The 17,511-nt window shown below is 43.7% G+C and overlaps 2 protein-coding genes across 4 annotated transcripts in view; one reads left to right on the top strand and one right to left on the bottom strand.

The window, feature by feature from the left end:
- The first annotated feature begins 7,667 nt into the window (after positions 1-7,667).
- Positions 7,668-14,714, top strand: LOC112225628 (UBX domain protein 4). 2 transcript variants are annotated; one of them, XM_024389746.2, is made up of 13 exons: positions 7,668-7,889; positions 8,370-8,472; positions 8,604-8,632; positions 8,868-8,986; positions 9,082-9,247; positions 10,984-11,122; positions 11,201-11,249; positions 12,035-12,184; positions 12,408-12,535; positions 12,683-12,785; positions 12,912-13,043; positions 13,496-13,716; positions 14,039-14,714. In XM_024389746.2, exons 1-13 carry the CDS (start codon positions 7,808-7,810, stop codon positions 14,175-14,177), a joined length of 1,560 nt encoding a protein of 519 aa, XP_024245514.1. In that variant the 5' UTR covers positions 7,668-7,807; the 3' UTR covers positions 14,178-14,714. The 2 variants fall into 2 exon arrangements, with proteins under 2 accessions (XP_024245514.1, XP_024245512.1); XM_024389744.2 differs by having other exon boundaries at positions 7,669-7,889; positions 12,023-12,184.
- Positions 14,715-16,899: 2,185 nt separating this feature from the next.
- LOC112225621 overlaps positions 16,900-17,511 on the bottom strand; it is a 28,991-nt gene continuing 28,379 nt past the window's right edge. For both annotated transcript variants that reach the window (XM_024389731.2, XM_024389730.2), the window contains exon 26: positions 16,900-17,474. In XM_024389731.2, coding sequence (XP_024245499.1) covers positions 17,179-17,474 — 296 coding nt within the window. In that variant the 3' untranslated portion in view covers positions 16,900-17,178. The remainder of the gene's footprint in view (positions 17,475-17,511) is intronic.

The raw sequence follows: 17,511 nt of genomic DNA on the forward strand, positions 1-17,511 counted from the left end.
CTTTTGGGAGGGCCAGAAAACAGTTTTCAACCAGCAATTGAGTTGTAAGACTGCTGTAGAGCTATCACTCCCCCTAACTGGGAGTGGGCCAGAGACAATTATTCGATGCCAACACATCTTTCTAACTAAATTACACACTGAAGGTATGTTGCGCTTGGTGACCTCTGACTGTTTCATCCTAACATCGTTGGTGCTATACCATCTACACTCGCCAATTTTAGTCTCAGCCAGCACCATCTTCAGATTAGCCTTTATGTCAGTAGCTCTGTCTCCTTGTAAACAATGTATGACCGCTGGATAATTCATTTTAAATCTAATAACCCGGGTAATGGAGTCGCGAATTACTAGGGTTTCCAATTTGTCAGAGCTAATGGTGGGAGGCTTTGACAGCTCAGACACCGTAATGGGTGGAGGAGAAGACCAGAGAAGGCTTGGGCTCTGACTGTGACTCGTTTCTTAGTGGGGAGAACCGGTTATAAGTTTCTATCGGCTCAATGAGAGACACCGGTTGAGGATGCTGAACGCATTTTTTTCCCAGAAACTAGGAGAACATCTGCGGTAACTGTGCAGGGGGATTAACACTACTACCTGTATTTACTGGTGGAACAGACGCTGTATAATCTTTTCCTACACTTAAATTGCCCTTGCCTAAAGATTTGGTTATCCTCACCATAAGGTGATAGATCTCCTGTATTCTAATTATTAATTTGAGAATAATTATTACATATATATTATTATATTCTTAATCAAAAAATTATCAATTAAAAAAAAGGTTTACCTTTATTTAACTAGGCAAGTCAGTTAAGAACAAATTCTTATTTACAATGACAGCCTACCAAAAGGCAAAAGGCCTCCTGTGGGGACAGGGGCTGGGAATAAAAAATATAGAACAAAACACACATAACAACAATCTACACACAATACCCCATAATGACAAAGCAAAAACGGTTTATTTTTTATTTTTGCAAATATATACAGTTGAAGTCGGAAGATTACATACACCTTAGCCAAATACATTTAAACTCAGTTTTTCACAATTCCTGACATTTAATCCTAGTAAAAATTCCATCTGAGGTCAATTAGGATCACCACTTTATTTTAAGAATGTGAAATGTCAGAATAATAGTAGAGAATTATACATTTCACCTTTTATTTCTTTCATCACATTCCCAGTGGGTCAGAAGTTTACATATACTAATTGAGTGTTTGGTAGCATTGCCTTTAAGTTGTTTAACTTGGGTCAAACATTTCGGGTAGCCTTCCACAAGCTTCCCACAATAATTTGGGTGAATTTTGGCCCATTTCTCCTGACGGAGCTGGTGTAACTGAGTCAGGTTTGTAGGCCTCCTTGCTCACACACACTTTTTCAGTCCTGCCCACACATTTTCTATCGGATTGAGGTCAGGGCTTTGTGATGGCCACTCCAATACCTTGACGTTGCTGTCCTTAAGCCATTTTGGCACAAATTTGGAAGTATGCTTGGGGTCATTGTCCGTTTGGAAGACCCATTTGCAACCAAGGTTTAACTTCCTGACAGATGTCTTGAGATGTTGCTTCAATATATCCACATAATTTTCCTCCCTCATGAGGCCATCTATTTTGTGAAGTGCACCAGTTCCTCCTGCAGCAAAGCATCCCCACAACATGATGCTGCCAGCCCCGTGCTTCACGGTTGGGATGGTGTTCTTCGGCTTGCAAGCCTCCCTTTTTCCTCCAAACATAACGATGGTCATTATGGCCAAACGGTTATATTTTTGTTTCATCAGACCAGAGGACATTTCTCCAAAAAGTGTGATCCTTGTCCCCATGTGCAGTTGCAAACTGTAGTCTGGCTTTTTTATGGCAGTTTTGGAGCAGTGGCTTCTTCCTTGCTGAGCAGCCTTTCAGGTTAAGTCGATATAGGACTCATTTTACTGTGGATATGGACACTTTTGTACCCGTGTCCTCCAGCATCTTCACAAGGTCCTTTGCTTTTGTTCTGTGATTGATTTGCACTTTTCACACCAAAGTACATTCATTTCTAGGAGACAGAACGAGTCTCCTTCTTGAGCAGCATGACGGCTGTGTGGTCCCATGGTGTTGATACTTGCGTAATATTGTTTGTACAGATGAACATGGTACCTTCAGGCGTTTGGAAATTGCTCCCAAGGATGAACCACACTTGTGGAGGTCTACAATTATTGTTTTTGAGGTCTTGGCTGATTTCTTTTAGATTTTTCCATGTCAAGCAAAGAGGCACTTAGTTTGAAGGCACAGGTACACCTCCAATTGACTCAAATTATGTAAATTAGTCTATCAGAAGCTTCTAAAGCCATGACATCATTTTCTGGAATTTTCCAAGTTGTTTAAAGGCACAGTCAACTTAGTGTGGTGACCTAAACTGGGATATGCTTAACACCCCGGCCATCCTACAATCAAAGCTAGATGCCCTCAATCTCACACAAATCATCAAGGAACCCACCAGGTACCACCCTAAATCTGTAAACATGGGCACCCTCATAGATATTATCTTGACCAACTTGCCCCCCAAATACACCTATGCTGTTTTCAATCAGGATCTCAGCGATCACTGCCTCATTGCCTGCATCCGTTATGGGTCCACGGTCAAACAACCACCCCTCATCACTGTCAAAAGCTCCCTAAAACACTTCTGCGAGCAGGCCTTTCTAATCGACCTGGCCTGGGTATCCTGGAAGGATATTGACCTCATCCCGTCAGTTGAAGATGCCTGATTGTTCTTAAAAAGTAATTTCCTAACCATCTTAAATAAGCATGCCCCTTTCAAAAAATGTAGAACTAAGAACATATATAGCCCTTGGTTCACTCCAGATCTGACTGTCCTCGACCAGCACAAAAACATCCTGTGGTGTACTGCATTAGCATCGAACAGTCCCCGCGATATGCAACTTTTCAGGGAAGTCAGGAACCAATACACACAGTCAGTTAGGAAAGCAAAGGCTAGCTTTTTCAAACAGAAATTTGCCTCCTGTAGCTCTAATTCCAAAACGTTCTGGGATAATGTAAAGTCCATGGAGAATAAGAGCACCTCCTCCCAGCTGCCCACTGCACTGAGGCTAGGAAACACTGTCACCACTGATAAATCCACGATGGTCGAGAATTTCAATAAGCATTTCTCTACGGCTGGCCATGCTTTCCTCCTGGCTACCCCAACCCTGGCCAACAGCTCCACACCCCCCACAGCTACTTGCCCAAGCCTCCCAGCTTCTCCTTCACCCAAATTCAGATAGCAGATGTTCTGAAAGAGCTGCAAAACAGTCCGGGCTAGACAATCTGGACCCTCGCTTTCTAAAATTATTCGCCATGATTGTTGCAACCCCTATTACTTGTCTGTTCAACCTCTCTTTCTTATCGTCCAAGATTCCTAAAGATTGGAAAGCTGCCGCGGTCATCCCCCCCCTTCAAAGGGGGAGACACTCGACCCAAACTGTTACAGACCTATATCCATCCTGCCCTGCCTTTCTAAAGTCTTCGAAAGCCAAGTTAACAAACAGATCACTGACCATTTCGAATCCCACGTACCTTCTCCTCTGTGCAATCTGGTTTCTGAGCTGGTCACGGGTGCACCTCAGCCATGCTCAAGGTCCTAAACAATATCATAACCGCCATCAATAAAAGACAGTACTGTGCAGCCGTCTTCACCTACCTGGCCAAGGCTTTCGACTCTGTCAATCACCGTATTCTTATCGGCAGACTCATCAGCCTTGGTTTCTCAAATGACTGCCTCGCCGGGTTCATCAACTACTTCTCAGATAGAGTTCAGTGTGTCAAATTGGAGGGCCTGTTGTCCGGACCTCTGGCAGTCTCTATGGGGGTACCACAGGGTTCAATTCTTGGGCTGACTCTTTTCTCTGTATATATCAATGATGTCCTCTTGCTGCAGGTGATTCCTTGATTCACCTCCACGCAGACGACACCATTCTGTATACATCTGGCCCTTCTTTGGACACTGTGTTAACAAACCTCCATACGAGCTTCAATGCCATACAACATATGTGGACAACTTCAAATAGCTAGGTGTCTGGCAAGACTGTAAACTCTCCTTCCAGACTCATATTAAGCATCTCCAATCCAAAATTAAATCTAGAATCGGCTTCCTATTTTGCAACAAAGCCTCCTTCACTCACGCTCCCAAACATACTAGAGGTCAACCAATTATGATTTTTCAATGCCAATACCGATTATTGGAGGACCAAAAAAGCCTATACCGAATAATCGGCCGATTTAAAAAAAAATATATATATATATATATAAAATAAAATTGTAATAATGACAATTACAACAATACTGAATGAACACTTATTTTAACTTAATATAATACATCAATAAAATCAATTTAGGCTCAAATAAATAATGAAACAAAGTGTTGGAGAAGAAAGTAAAAGTGCAATATGTGCAATGTAAGAAAGCTAACGTTTAAGTTCCTTGCTCAGAACATGAGAACATATGAAAGCTGGTGGTTCCTTTTAACATGAGTCTTCAATATTCCCAGGTAAGAAGTTTTAGGTTGTAGTTTTTATAGGAATTATAGGACTATTTCCCTCTATACCATTTGTATTTCATTAACCTTAGACTATTGGATGTTCTTATAGGCACCTTTAGTATTGCCAGTGTAACAGTATAGCTTTGGTCCCTCTCCTCGCTCTTCCCTGGGCTCGAACCAGGAACACAACGACAAAAGCCACCCTCGAAGCAGCGTTACCCATGCAGAGCAAGGGAAACAACCACCCCAAGGCTCAGAGCAAGTGACGTTTGAAACGCTATTAGCGTGCGCTTACTAGCCAGCCATTTCACTTCGGTTACACCAGCCTCATCTCGGGAGTTGATAGGCTTGAAGTCAAAAACAGCGCAATGCTTGACGTACAACTAAGAACTGCTGGCAAAGCGCACGAAAGTGTTGTTTGAATGAATGTTTACGCGCCTGCTTCGGCCTAATACCGCTCAGTCAGATACTTGTATGCTCAGTCAGATTATACGCAACACAGGACACGCTAGATACTATCTAGTAATATCATCAACCATGTGTAGTTAACTAGTGATTATGATTGATTGTTTTTTTATAAAGTAAGTTTAATGCTAATTAGCAACTTACCTTCGCTTACTGCATTCACATAACAGGTAGTCTCCTTGTGGAGTGCAACGAGTGTAACGGTTGTTATTGCACTGGACTAGTTAACTGTAAGTTTGCAAGATTGGATCCCCCGAGCTGACAAGGTGAAAATCTGTCGTTCTGCCCCTGAACGAAGCAGTTAACCCACCGTTCCTAGGCCGTCATTGAAAATAAGGTGTTCTTAACTGACTTGCCTAGTTAAATAAAGATTAAATTAATTGTATTTTTAATTAATTTTAGATTTCCGATTGTTATGAAAAATTGAAATCGGCCCTAATTAAACGGCCATTCCGATTAATCGGTCGACCTCTAAAACACCCTCGTAAAACTGACTATACTACCGATCCTCGACTTCGCCGATGTAATTTACAAAATAGCCTCCAACACTCTACTCCGCAAACTGGATGCAGTCTATCACAGTGCCATCCGTTTTGTCACCAAAGCACCATATACCCACCACTGCGACATTTTTGCTCTCGTCGGCTGGCCCTTGCTACATATTCGTCGCCAGACCCACTGGCTCCAGGTCATCTATAAGTCTTTGCTAGGTAACGCTCCGCCTTATCTCAGCTCACTGGCCACCATAACAACACCCACCCGTAACACATGCTCCAGCAGGAATATCTCACTGGTCATCCCCAAAGCCAACACCCACTTTGGCCGCCTTTCCCTCCAGTTCCCTGCTGCCAGTGACTGGACGGATTGCAAAAATTGCTGAAGTTGGAGACTTATCAGCTATCTGAGCAGTTTATTGATCACTGCAGCTGTCCACAGCCCACCCACCCACCCAACTACCTACCTTATCCCCATATTGTTTTTATTTACTTTTTTGCACACCAGTATTTCTACTTGTACATCATCATCTGTACATCTATCACTTCAGTGTTAATTTGCTAATTTGTAATTGCTTCGCTACTATGGCCAATTTATTGCCTTACCTCCTTACTCCATTTGCACACACGGTATATATATTTTTCTATTGTGTTATTGACTGTACTTTTGTTTATCCTATGTGTAACTCTGTGTTGTTTTTTGTTGCACTGCTTTGCTTTATCTTGGCCAGGTCGCAGTTGTAAATGAGAACTTGTTCTCAACTGGCCTACCTGGTTAAATAAAGGTGAAATAAAAATGTATTAAAAAAAGTATGTCAACTTCTGACGAATTGTGATTAAGTGAAATAATCTGTCTAAACAATTGTTAGAACAATTACTTGTGTCATGCACAAAGTAGTGTCCTAACTGACTTGCCAAATCTATAGTTTGTTAACAAGGAATTTGTGGAGTGGTTGAAAAAAAGGAGTTTTAATGACTCCAATCTAAGTGCGTGTAAACTTCTGACTTCAACTGTAACATCACATTTACATATGCAGACTCTTTACTCAATACTTTGTTGAAGCACCTTAGGCAGCGATTACAGCCTTGAATCTTCTAGGCTATGACGCTACAAATTTAGCACACCTGTATTTGGGGATTTTCTCCCATTCTTTACTGCAGAGCTATTTTCAAGTCTCTACAGAGATGTTAGATCGGGTTCAAGTCCAGGCTTGGCCTGGGCCACTCAAGGACATGCAGAGACTTGTCCCGAAGCCATTCCTGTGTTGTCTTGGCTGTGTGCTTAGGGTCATTGTCCTGTTGGAAGGTGAACCTTCGCCCCCAGTCTGAGGTCCTGAGCACTCTGGAACAGGTTTTCATCAAGAATCTCTCTTTGCTCTCTTTCATCTTTCCGTCGATCATGACTAGTCTCCCATTTCCTGCCGCTGAAAAACATTCCCAGAGCATAATGCTGCCAGCACCATGCTTCACCCTAGGGATGGTGCCAGGTTTCTTCCAGACGTGATGTTTGGCATTCAGGCCAAAAAGTTCAGTCTTGGTTTCATCAGACCAGAGAATCTTGTGTCTCATGGTCTGAGTCACTCCAAGCCGGCTGCCGTGCCTTTTACTGAGGAGTGGCTTCCGTCTGGCCGCTCTACAAAAACTGTTTTCGTGTTGTCATGAAGGGGCATCGTGTGTAGATTGATGAGGATTTTAGAATAGGGCTGTAAAATAAATAAATGGAAAAAGTCGAGGGGTCTAAATACTCTCCGACTGCATTGCATCGCTATCGGGGCTCTAGTTAGTACTATAAGAGTGAGGGGAAATAATCTATATAAAAAGCACTGGGATGTTTGACATGCTAAGATAGACGTGGCTATTTGCCTTGTGAAATAAAACTACTTCCATAAAGGGCTAGAATACAAATAGTATTTCAACCCTTGAGGCTAGAGATTATATTTGAATTTGGCATTACAAAGTAATGTAGTGGAGGCTGATGTATTAGCCCGTTAATCAAATGCAATGTTCTAGTTCTCATAACTCATCACATATATTTATTATGCTTTCTTAGTTACCACACCCGTTGTTTTTTCAGAGGGCCTCGTTAATCACATTCACAACTCTTTTCTAGTAATCGGCAACAAATATTTAATCAGTACCACAGCGCTATCTGCTGTTAATCGGTTGACATAATTGTGTGGACTACAAGTCCCATAAGGAAGCGTTAGTGCCTACGGACTACTACACCCATCATGCTAATTTAGTTCAGCGATGAGATTGAAACGTTATAGCACAGTTTCTAATACTTTCAGAATAGAAACGACTGGACAGCATTACAAAACAGAAAAAGCCAACACATTTGATTAAAATGCTTTGGTTTGAAGGCTCTATTCCAGCAGCCATCATCTCAGCCAAAGAACAGAGCTCCATCTTCGTCGTCGTAATAACAGGTATTGTTTTGTAGATTACGGTTGGTAGCCAGCGCAGATTTGCTAGCAAACCAGTTGAGTTGAATGATTCGCTAATGTAGCTAGAACACTGAGACCAAACGAGCTCTGTCATTGTCAGTAAACTTAGCTATGAATATCAACAACATGACAAAACGTTAGCCAACGGGTCGAAACGGAAAGGAATGACCGCTGTCAAAAATCAGCTAACGTTAAATAATACGATTTAGCTAGTTTAGTTAATTGTTAGCTAACTGGTTAGTTCTAGCCGCTAATGACAACCAAACTGTCTGGCTAGCTTTTTATTTTTTATTTTTTACGTTACATACAACAGAAACATAGATGGCGTTTGTCATTATTCACCGTTCGTCCCTTGCCTAATTTCAGTAGAACCAGCGACTGTCACCACCAACATACTTGTCTTGTGGGCAGTGCGTGTGAAGCGAATAATTCACCACTAATGACATTCTTGTCTTCTACCAGGCGACGATGAGGTGTCAGCACAAATGATGTCCAGTTGGGAGGACGACGGAGTGGCCGAGGTCTCCCATAAATGTTGTGTCGCAATCAAGGTGGATGCCAAGAGGTAGCCTATAATGCAATCCTACACTTGTGTGGATATGATACACACTGCTTCCTTACCTTATTTTTCAAATGACGTTAGTATTACTAACATAAATGTTATGTCTTGTGTTTTTAATGTTTTTTTTCTGCCAGCGAGACATGCTCTCAGTTCTCTCAAATCTGTATCCTTCTCCTCCAAAGGGTTTTTATTACCCCTATATTTGGACTGTTGTTTCTGATCCCTCAGTCATAATTTTGTGTAGAAGATGTTCCATCTCTTCTAATACCTGTGATTATTCACCAACCGTATTATTTCAGACATATTCTAGACTATGTAATCAAGTCCAATCCCTTTTATTATTGTTATTATTATTATTATGTTGTGCACTTTGGTTTGCCCTTAACTTCCCCTTGAAGACCCGGTGGTGTGCATCCCGTCCAGTTTCTTTATTGGCGAGAATGGAATCCCCCTGGAAGTTGTTGCCGGGAGTGTCTCTGCAGAGGAACTCATGAAAAGAATCGACAAAGTCAAACAGGTAAGACTTAAATAGAAAAGACAAACAATAACAGTAACTTGTTTTCAAGAGCGCTGAGGGTGTCACACTGAACATGCATCTCTTGTGCCTTACAGATGCACGCCCAGCAGATAGCAAGCGAGGGAACGGAAGCAGGGACTCCCGTGGAGGCTTGCCCACCAGCCGTGGTAGCCTCAGAGCCAGCCCCAGCACAGCCCCCCTCACCCCCACTGGAGCTCCAGCCCAGCCACGCACCACCTGCAGCGCCAGCCACATCTAAAGGTATGTTTGTGTGTCAGACCACTGTGGACGATGCTGATTAATGATGGTTCACCACAGGAGTTTTGCTGCATAACAATGCAACAAAATACGAGCAGTTGCGCTATACAGAAATGTCGTTCGGTGTGTGTGTGTTACTAGATATGCTACATGACTAAAATTATGAGGACAGCTGCTCGTCGAACATCTCATTCCAAAATCATGGGCATTAATATGGAGTTGGGCCCCCCTTTGCTGCTCTAACAGCCTCCACTCTTCCACTATATGATGGAACATTGCTGCAGGGACTAGCTTCCATTCAGCCACAAGTATTCGTGAGGTCGGGCACTGATGTTGGGCGATTAAGACTGCCTCGCAGTCGGCGTAACAATTCATACCGAAGGTTTTTGATGGGGTTGAGGTCAGGCCTCTGCAGGCCAGTCAAGTTCTTCCACACCGATCTCGACAAACCATTGCTGTATGGACTTCGCTTTGTGCAGGGGACATTGTCATGCTGAAACAGGAAAGGGCCTTCCCCCAAACTCTTGCCAAAAAGTTGGAAGCACAGAATTGTCTAGAATATCATAGTATGCAGTAGCCTATGATCCCACTTCACTGGAACCAAGGGGCGTGGCCCGAACCATGAAAGTCAGCCGCAGACCATTATTCCTCCTCCACCAAACTTTACAGTTGGCACTATACATTGGGGAAGGTAGCGTTCTCCTGGCATCCGCCAAACCCAGATTCTTCTGTCGGACTGCCAGATGATGAAACTTGATTCATCACTCAAGAGAAAGCGTTTTCACTGCTCCAGAGTCCAATGGCGGTGAGTTTTACACCACTCCAGCTGAGGCTTGGCATTGCACATGATGATCTTAGGCTTGTGTTCAGCTGCTTGGCCATGGAAACCCATTTCATGAAGCTCCTGAGGAAGACTTGTGCTGACGTTGCTTCCAGAGGCAGTTGGAACTTGGTAGTGAGTGTTGCAACTGAGGACAGATGATTTTTACATGCTACGCGCTTCAGCACTCGGCGGTCCCGTTCTGTGAGCTTGTGTGGCCTACCACTTCGCGTCTGAGCTGTTGTTGCTCCTAGACGTTTCAACTTCATAATAACACCACTTAGAGTTGACCAGGGCAGCTCTAGCAGGGCAGAAATTTTATGAACTGACTTGTTGGAAGGTGGCCTCCTATGACCGTGCCATGTTGAAAGTCACTGAGCTCTTCAGTAAGACCATTCTACTGCCAATGTTTGTCTATGGAGATGGCATGGCTGTGTGCTCGATTCTATACACCTGTCAGCATGGGGTGTGGCTGAAATAGCTGAATCCACTCATTTGAAGGGGTGTCTCCATACCTTTGTATATAGTGTCCTGTTGATATGAACAACAATGTGTAGACTTAAATAGAGACACTGACATGATTGCTGTTAATTGATACACTTGGTGTTTCTCAAAATGTGTGGTTCCAAATCAAAGTATGCAAAACGGAGCACGGAGGGCACTTCTTGAATGCATACTCCGTTTGTACATATTTTGAAGTATGCATCAATGCAAGCTTCAACTGAAAGTATGCACAGAAATATGAAACAACCATGTAAAAAAATAAATATATATATTTTTCTCCACACTCGTCCTCACAAGAACCATACTCGAGAGAACGTTGTCGAGGAATGCACGCGGAGCATGGAGCACGGCAGTATGCATATTGAGAAACACGCACTGATAATGATTTCTGTAATCCGCTTGTGGTTCTGCTCAGAATCCCTGTCCAGGCCAGCAGAGGAAGGCGGAGCATCAGCCTCAGTGGTCGTCACCCCCAGGGAAGACTGGAGCGCATCGTCAGACGACGCATCAACCAGCTCTCAGCATGACAGGGTCCTTGATGCTAAGGTGGAGAGGTAGGAACGACACACAACGGAGGAACAGGGATGGAGGGTTGAAATATGCTTTGTCTTCTGAAACTTTCCCTTCTGTAGGTTAACAAAGAAACTGGAGGAGAGACGGGATCAGAAAAAGAAAGAGGAGGTAAAGAATACTGACACCTCCCCTACTGACACCTCGCTGGTGTCCCCTACTGACACCTCCCCTACTGACACCTTGGTGGTGTCCCCTACTGACACCTCACTGGTGTCCCCTACTGACACCTCCCCAGCTGACACCTCCGCTGGTGTCCCCTGCTGACACCTCCCCTACTGTCCCCTGCTGACACCTCCCCTACTGACGACACCTCGCCGGTGTCCCGTTCTGACACCGCCCATACTGACACCTCGCCGGTGTCCCCTACTGACACCGCCCATACTGACACCTCCCATACTGACACCTCGCCGGTGTCCCCTACTGACACCTCCCCTACTGACACCTCGCTGGTGTCCCCTACTGACTCCTCCCCCTACTGACACCTTGGTGGTGTCCCCTACTGACACCTTGGTGGTGTCCCCTACTGACACCTCACTGGTGTCCCCTACTGACACCTCCCCTACTGTCCCCTGCTGACACCTCCCCTACTGACGACACCTCCCCTACTGACGACACCTCCCCTACTGACGTCCCCTTCTGACACCGCCCATACTGACACCTCGCCGGTGTCCCCTACTGACACCGCCCATACTGACACCTCCCATACTGACACCTCGCCGGTGTCCCCTACTGACACCGCACATACTGACACCTCCCATACTGACACCTCGCCGGTGGCCCATACTGCTCTTTTAATACTATATAATGTACATTTTGGCTAGTATGGATGGCCTATTGATACTTGTGTGCGCCTGTATCTATTTCTGTGTGATGATGGTCAGGGTGAAATAAAGGAGATGGAGAGAAGGAAGATGGGGAAGGAGATGCTGGACTTCAAGAGGAAGGACGAGGATGAGAAGACCAAGCGCATTATGGATGAGAGGAGCAGAGAGAAGGCAGAGGAGAAGGCTGCCAGGGAGCGTGTCAAAGCACAGATCGCCCTGGTAAACAAATGCATCAAACTCTCACCCCTCAGCTTCAAAACCCAAAAGACTTTGAACTAAAATAATAATCCCTTGTTGGGCATCTCTGATTAAACTTTTACTCATAACTCCCTCTAGTGGCCTGAGTGAACACTACAGGGTTTGGTGATGAAATAGACAATGTTTGTTGTTGTGGTGGTGTGGAATGAGTATAGAGGCTGGTTGATGCAAGTTTGTCCCACAGGACCGTGCTGACAGAGCTGCCCGCTATGCCAATAACCAGGAGGAGGTGGAGGCAGCCCGGCTGGCAGCACTGCAGGCCAGACAAGTAGAGGCGGAAGCCAAGAAGGAGATCGTACACAGGGAGAGGAGGTATGGAGCTACTTTAGTCACAGGAGAAAATGTAGATTGACTTTAAACTTTTGTTATTTTTTTAATTTATTTTTTACACCCAAGAAGTTCTATGTCACCACTAATGTAATCATAGAATAACATTAAAAAAACGTTATTTTCCTCCAGCGCCATAGCAAGAATACAGTTCCGTCTCCCAGATGGTTCTTTCTTCACCAGGCAGTTCTCCTCAGAGGCCAGACTGAATGAGGCTCGGCAGTTTGCTGTCAATGTAAGACTTTATCCAACTCGAGTTAGACAAGTGAACATTAAGAACATGTTCATTCTCTCTGGTGGAATATGATATTAAATATCATAATGCTGGCTGTCACTAAAGAGTTTGTATTTCTCCTTTCAGGAAGTGGGAAATCGCTATGGCAACTTCTCCCTGGCGACTATGTTCCCTCGCAGGGAGTTTACGGCTGACGACCTGGGTAAGACTCTACTGGAGTTGGAGCTGGCTCCCGGTGCCTCCATAGTCCTGCTGCCTGTGAGTGACTGGAAACCAAATACAACTCCCATTTTCCACTTTGTCATTTGTGAATTCACAACAAGACAGTGTCATATCACTGCACAGTTAGATTTAGTCCTTGTACATGCATGTGTAACCGATGTGAAATGGCTAGCTAGTTAGCGGTGGTGCGCGCTAATAGCGTTTCAATCAGGTGACGTCACTTGCTCTGAGACCTGAAGTAGTTGTTCCCCTTGCTCTGCAAGGGCCGTGGCTTTTGTTGTGCGATGGGTAACGATGCTTCGTGGGTGTCAGTTGTCGATGTGTGCAGTGGGTCCCCGGTCCAAGCCCAGGTAGGGGCGAGGAGAGGGACGGAAGCTACACTGCATTGGTCTTGTTTCCCATGTTTGTTTTTAGGGACTTTTTGTTTTCCCTGGTAAAATGACAACACTGAGTATAATGTGTTTTATATTATTCCTAACCGCTTCCAGCAAACAGGACGGCCCAATAACACGGTGGTGCAGTCTGGAGGGGGTATCTGGGCTGTGTTGGGTACCATCCTCTACCCCCTGCTGGCTGTGTGGAGGTTCCTGAGCGGCTTCCTCTTCACCAGCCCCGCCACCCCCGGAGCAGCAGGCCCTAGAGGCCCAGCCCAGCAGCCCAACACTAACTCAGGCTCTGGTTCCTCCTCCTCATCTGCTGAACCGAAGAGGTGAGGCCCCATCCAGCAGGCTCTTCGATATACACTCCTATGTTTAGGAGTAGCTGAGATTGTTGTGATGGTACATTATGGTTAGGATTTCAGTTGACAAGACTTTGCCCGATTGTTACAATGTTACATTGAAATTGAATGGTTAGACTCGTCCAGGTTAATCATTATCAGGTTTCATAACAGAAACATGCTTTGTTGTTGTAGCCAGAGGGCAAAGAATTCTGAGAATGAATCAAGGGGTTTGATTGAATACTGTGGTTGTGTAAGATTGGGTGTTCTAAAGCCTAATTGGTTTGTTTCACATCCATTTTCACTTTTTCAGAGAAACCCTTCGCAAACGCACACTGGAGAAGCAACCAGTAGACTTCAAACGAGACGGTAAAATCCACAGGCTACGGAATCACCAGGACAGTGAGGATGAAAATAACACTTGGAACGGCAACTCTACCCAGCAGATGTAGTGCAATAACACTGTCTCCCCCTTCCTTCCCTCCCTCCTGCTAATATTAGGGCTGTTTGTTTTATGTTTATCTTGTCTAAGCCTGTACTCTGCTCCTCCCCTGCATGGGTAGATGTAATCAAGTTTACCTCCTGACTGTTGGGCTTGAACAGAGAAGACCCCCTTTGTGTTGAAACAGTTACTTGATTCATTCAGCCTCTTACAGAATACAACCAGCCGGGGGGGACGGACGACCGTCAGTATCCTGACATGTCTACTGTATGATGAAGGGCTGAGACAGGTGTTGATTGATGGCCTTGTCTAAATGAGAACTTTTGTGTTAAATTAAACATTCAATAACCAAATAAAATGGTGTTTAATGCTGTATGATATGAGGCCTGTGTGTGTGTGTAGCAGTATTTAATCAAGGCTGTGACCCCTTGGTATAGACTACCTCCCTCGGCAGTAGAATGTGTTTCTACTACTAGTTGAACATGGGAAACCACTGTACTGCTCTCATTTAACTATGGTAATAAAAATGTTTTCCAATAAACAATCATTTGGCTGGCTCTATAATTCTGTTAAATCAAGCCTTGACATTGCAAACAAATCAACGGTATCTAATGAGCTGTGAATAACATCAGCGACTCAATCAGATCTTTATTGGTTCAGATGTGCAAAATACAATTGATTTGAGATTCTTGCTTTCGCAGCAGTACTTTATAATAAATATATATATAGCACAGGATACTGATTAATTTACATCTGTCCCTAATTAAGTTATTCATTATGTGAACTCTTGTTTTAATATGGTCAAACTATTTCTTTAGAAAAGAAACAAACAGTCAAATCAGTGTAAAAGCAGGTGAGCTGGTTCTACTGTTCATTTGCTAGTGTTTTGTGGTAGAAAACTGAGTAGGTCGAGCAATACACATCAACCCTGTTCCCCATAGACTGGCTAGAAATGTTATACAAAATGTAAGCTTTCATTCAATTGCCCCTCCGTTGCACACAACAAGCTTCTATTTTCATGGCTGATTAAGATTACTATAGTATTTTATTTAACCCCTTGAAATGGGGAAAACAACTTTTCTTGAACATGCATGTGCTCATGTTAAAATTAGGTGAAGTTACACTTCTCAAAAGGCACTGAATTGGTGGAACGACTAACATTGAATTGTCATGATAATTTCATGATAATTTCAAAAACAAACTACACGTAGCCATTGAGGCTGTATACAACTGTATATAAGAAGTATTTTTGTTGTCTGTCTTTTCTATATATATATACAGTTGGAGTGTCTAACTCATTTTTCAACCACTCCACATTACTTGTTAAACTATAGTTTTGGCAAGACGGTTAGGACATCTACTTTTTTCAGGACACAATTGTCCCAACAATTGTTTACAGATTATTTCACAATTCCAGTGGGTCAGAAGTTTACATACACTAAATTGACTGTGCCTTTAAACAGCTTGGAAAATTCAGTCATGGCTTAAAAAGCTTCTCATAGGCTAATTGACATACTTTGAGTTAATTGGAGGTGTGGATGTATTTCAAGGACTACCTTCAAACTTTGTGCCTCTGCTTGACATCATGGGAAAATCAGAAGAAACCCACCAAGACCTCCAAATTGTTTTTTGTTTTTTAGACCTCCACAGGTCTGGTTCATCCTTGGGAACAATTTCCAAACACCTGAAGGTACCACGTTCATCTGTATCAACACCATGGGACCACGCAGCCGTCATACTGCTCAAGTTCTGTCTCATAGAGATGAAAGTACTGTGGTGCGAAAAGTGCAAATAAATCCCAGAACAACAGCAAAGGACGTTGTGAAGATGCTGGAGGAAACAGGTACAAAAATATCTATATCCACAGTAAAACGAGTTCTATATCGACATAACCTGAAAGGCTACTCAGCAAGGAAGAAGCCACTGCTTCAAAACCGCCATAAAAGCCAGACTACGGTTTGCAACTGCACATGGGGACAAAGATTGTACTTTTTGGAGAAATGTCCTCTGGTCTGATGAAACAAAAATAGAACTTTGGCCATAATGACCATCGTTATGTTTGGAGGAAAAAGGGGGAGGCTTGCAAGCCGAAGAAAACCATCCCAACCGTGAAGCACGGGTGTGGCAGCATCATGTTGTGGGGGTGCTTTGCTGCAGAAGGGACTGGTACACTTCACAAAATTGATGACTTCATGGCGAATGAAAATCATGTAGATATATTGAAGCAACATCTCAAGACATCAGTCTGGAAGTTAATGTTTGGTCGAAAATGGGTCTTCAAATGGACAATGACCCCAAACATACTTCCGAAGTTGTGCAAAATGGCTTTAGAACAACAAAGTCAAGGTATTGGAGTGGCCATCACAACGCCTTGACCTCAATCCCATAGAAAGCAAGGAGGCCTACAAACCTGACTCAGTTACACCAGCTCTGTTGGGTGAATTTTGGCCCATTCCTCCTAACTTATTGTGGGAAGCTTGCGGAAGGTTACCCAAAACGTTTGACCCAAGTTAAGCAATTTAAAGGCTATGCTACCGAATACTAATTGAGTGTATGTAAACTTCTGACCCCCTGGGAATGTGATGAAAGAAATAGAAGCTGAAATAAATAATTCTCTACTATTATTCTGACATTTCACATTCTTAAAATAAAGAGGTGATCCTAAAGACACGGAAGTTTTACTAGGATTAAATGTCAGGAATTGTGAAAAACTGAGTTTAAATGTATTTGGCTGAGGTATGTAAACTAGTGACTTCAACTATAACTTCTTTTAATATCTTATGTTCTTATCTGTACTTTGTCATGTATTTGTACGTGTTATGTGGATCCCAGGTAGAGTAGTTGCTGCATGTGCAGTAGCTAACAGGGATTCTAATAAACTAAACATGTCACAGCTTCGACCTGGTTAAAGAGCCTCATACCTAAGAAAATATCAAAACTCCACTTTAAGGCATAAAGGTCTACTTGCCTCCTAAGTACTTGACAAGCCCTTAAAATAATATTCCCATCTCTCAGATGGTCTTGAAGCTGATGAGGTAGTCTGGATAGGCACCTGCATCACAGAACACCACATAGATAAATGGATTCTGCAGATCATTGACGGCACAGTCATGTAGCCCCTGGCGGAGGTCAGCGGGGTTCAGGGGGTTCGGCTCCTTCATGCCATGCACCCCCAGGCAGGGTGAACCCACCAGTGCCCTGGCACGGTACATGTACTTCAGCCCACTGGCATCTGGTTTGGAGTATGCATCGTGGCACGAGTACCACATCTCTTTGGCAAAGTAAGTCCCGTCGCCGTATGCAGTAGCTAAAATGAAAACAGACTCAAGGTTAATTAAACACTG

Source organism: Oncorhynchus tshawytscha, linkage group LG26, assembly GCF_018296145.1.
Source record: "Oncorhynchus tshawytscha isolate Ot180627B linkage group LG26, Otsh_v2.0, whole genome shotgun sequence".
NCBI classification, from domain to species: Eukaryota; Metazoa; Chordata; class Actinopteri; order Salmoniformes; family Salmonidae; genus Oncorhynchus; species Oncorhynchus tshawytscha.